The following is a 1,580-nucleotide window of genomic DNA, read 5'->3' as shown; positions in this document are numbered from 1 at the left end:
AACAAGTTCAATTTCTTTGATAATTAATTTTACAAATATTGGCAAAAAATTTAATCTATAAATCCAACATTGTTCCAAGTGTTGGAAAAATAAAATGGAGTCTCCACGTTTTATATATTGAACTAATCCCATGTTTCCAGCCTCTCCTCTCCTCTCTGTGTTCACTTCCTGTAGTTCAGTCAGAGTGTCTCCTCCTTGTTGTCACATGACTGTTGGTCTCAGATGAATCAATCATGACGTCATAGTTTCACAATGTAATGTTTAACACACTCTGGTTAAAGTGAACTCTTTATTAGAGGAGACATTTATAATGAGAACATGTAGAAGAAAATGTTTTTGACGATTGACAATTCTAAGCATTCGTCTCACATGATGTGTTCAAGGACCGTCAGTGATAAACGGTGTCGTTTTGGGCGATCGTTTATAGAAAAACATGCTTTTCCATCCCGCCGGCGTGTTCTGGGGTTCAGAGGGTTTAGCGTCCTCATAGGACCAGATGTTCACAAACACCTAAATGTCTTCTCGACAGACTGTGTGGCTCCACAGGTCACACTCCTCTGTGCTGCCATCTTGTTTCTCAGCTCCGGTCTGTGTGAGAGGTTTTCTACCTAAAGAGAAGAATCAAAGTTCAAGTTAGTGACTAAGAGCATCAGGAGTCCAACACTATTTGTATGTTTCCACATTTCATAGTCTTGATTTCCTCTTCAGAATAAAAGCCCTGCTCCTCCATAGAAACAGAACCACGATGACTAGAAGTAGAACATGAACACGTCTGTAGTGCACAACAACAGTTATGATGACATCATCACTAAGAAGAAAGAAAACATGAATTTCTTTGATAATTTATTTTACAGAAATTAGAAAACACTAATCTATACAGAGGCAACATGGAATTAAGGAGAAAGTGCACAACATCATTTATGCATATAATAGCACAGAAGCTAATGTGCACGTCTCAACACAGACATGTCAACATCTCAGCACTGGAACCTGAACTCTGAGTTCACGTCTTTGTCTCCTGCTGGATGTGAACACGTCGTGTTTCTCTGTGACGTCCTCGTCTGGATCTCTCCTCGTTCACTTCCTTTCTCAGAAGAGAAGCGTTGATGTGATATGAGCCTGTCTGAAGATCACACCTGCAGCGTTCCAGAGCTTCAGCTGAACATCTTCTTCAGCTTAGAGAAGAAGCTTCCCTCCTCTTCCTCCTCCTTCTTCTTCTGCTGCTGCTGGTGCTGCTGCTGCTGCTCTTCCTCCTGTGAGCTGGTGGACTTGGTGGGACCAGGACCTGAGGTGGTGCTGCCCTCTGCTGGACACAAACACACACTGCATCAGTTTAAATACTGCTGTGAGTCTCGTTACTACAACGGTGGACTGACCGCTGACCTGAAGACGGCTCCACGCCGTTCACCGACCCCTGGACGTCCGTCTCGTCTTCAGCATAACTTAGCAACAGAGAGCGCTGACGACGGGTCAACTTCCTGTAGCGACAGAGAGAGAGACAGACAGAGAGACGGACAGATAGAGAGAGAGAGAGACAGACAGACAGATAGAGAGACGGACAGATAGAGAGACGGACAGAT

At 43.9% G+C, this 1,580-nt stretch overlaps 1 protein-coding gene across 2 annotated transcripts in view; it reads right to left on the bottom strand.

Annotated features, from left to right (window-relative positions):
* Positions 1-280: 280 nt before the first annotated feature.
* The window catches only part of LOC116400442 (dnaJ homolog subfamily A member 3, mitochondrial-like), a 5,299-nt gene continuing 3,999 nt past the window's right edge, over positions 281-1,580 (bottom strand). The window contains exons 10-12 of one of the 2 annotated variants that reach the window (XM_031878277.1): positions 1,384-1,478; positions 1,137-1,303; positions 281-608 (exon numbers count right to left, since the gene is read on the bottom strand). In XM_031878277.1, coding sequence (XP_031734137.1) covers positions 1,155-1,303; positions 1,384-1,478 — 244 coding nt within the window. In that variant the 3' untranslated portion in view covers positions 281-608; positions 1,137-1,154. Of the gene's footprint in view, positions 1,304-1,383; positions 1,479-1,580 lie in introns of both variants that reach the window. The other variant, XM_031878276.1, reaches the window with a different exon arrangement.

This window comes from Anarrhichthys ocellatus, unplaced genomic scaffold (genome assembly GCF_004355925.1).
Source record: "Anarrhichthys ocellatus isolate YVR2014 unplaced genomic scaffold, GSC_Weel_1.0 scaffold171, whole genome shotgun sequence".
NCBI classification, from domain to species: Eukaryota; Metazoa; Chordata; class Actinopteri; order Perciformes; family Anarhichadidae; genus Anarrhichthys; species Anarrhichthys ocellatus.
The sequence above is the reverse complement of the archived record's forward strand: the minus strand, read 5'-3'. Positions and strand labels throughout refer to the sequence as shown.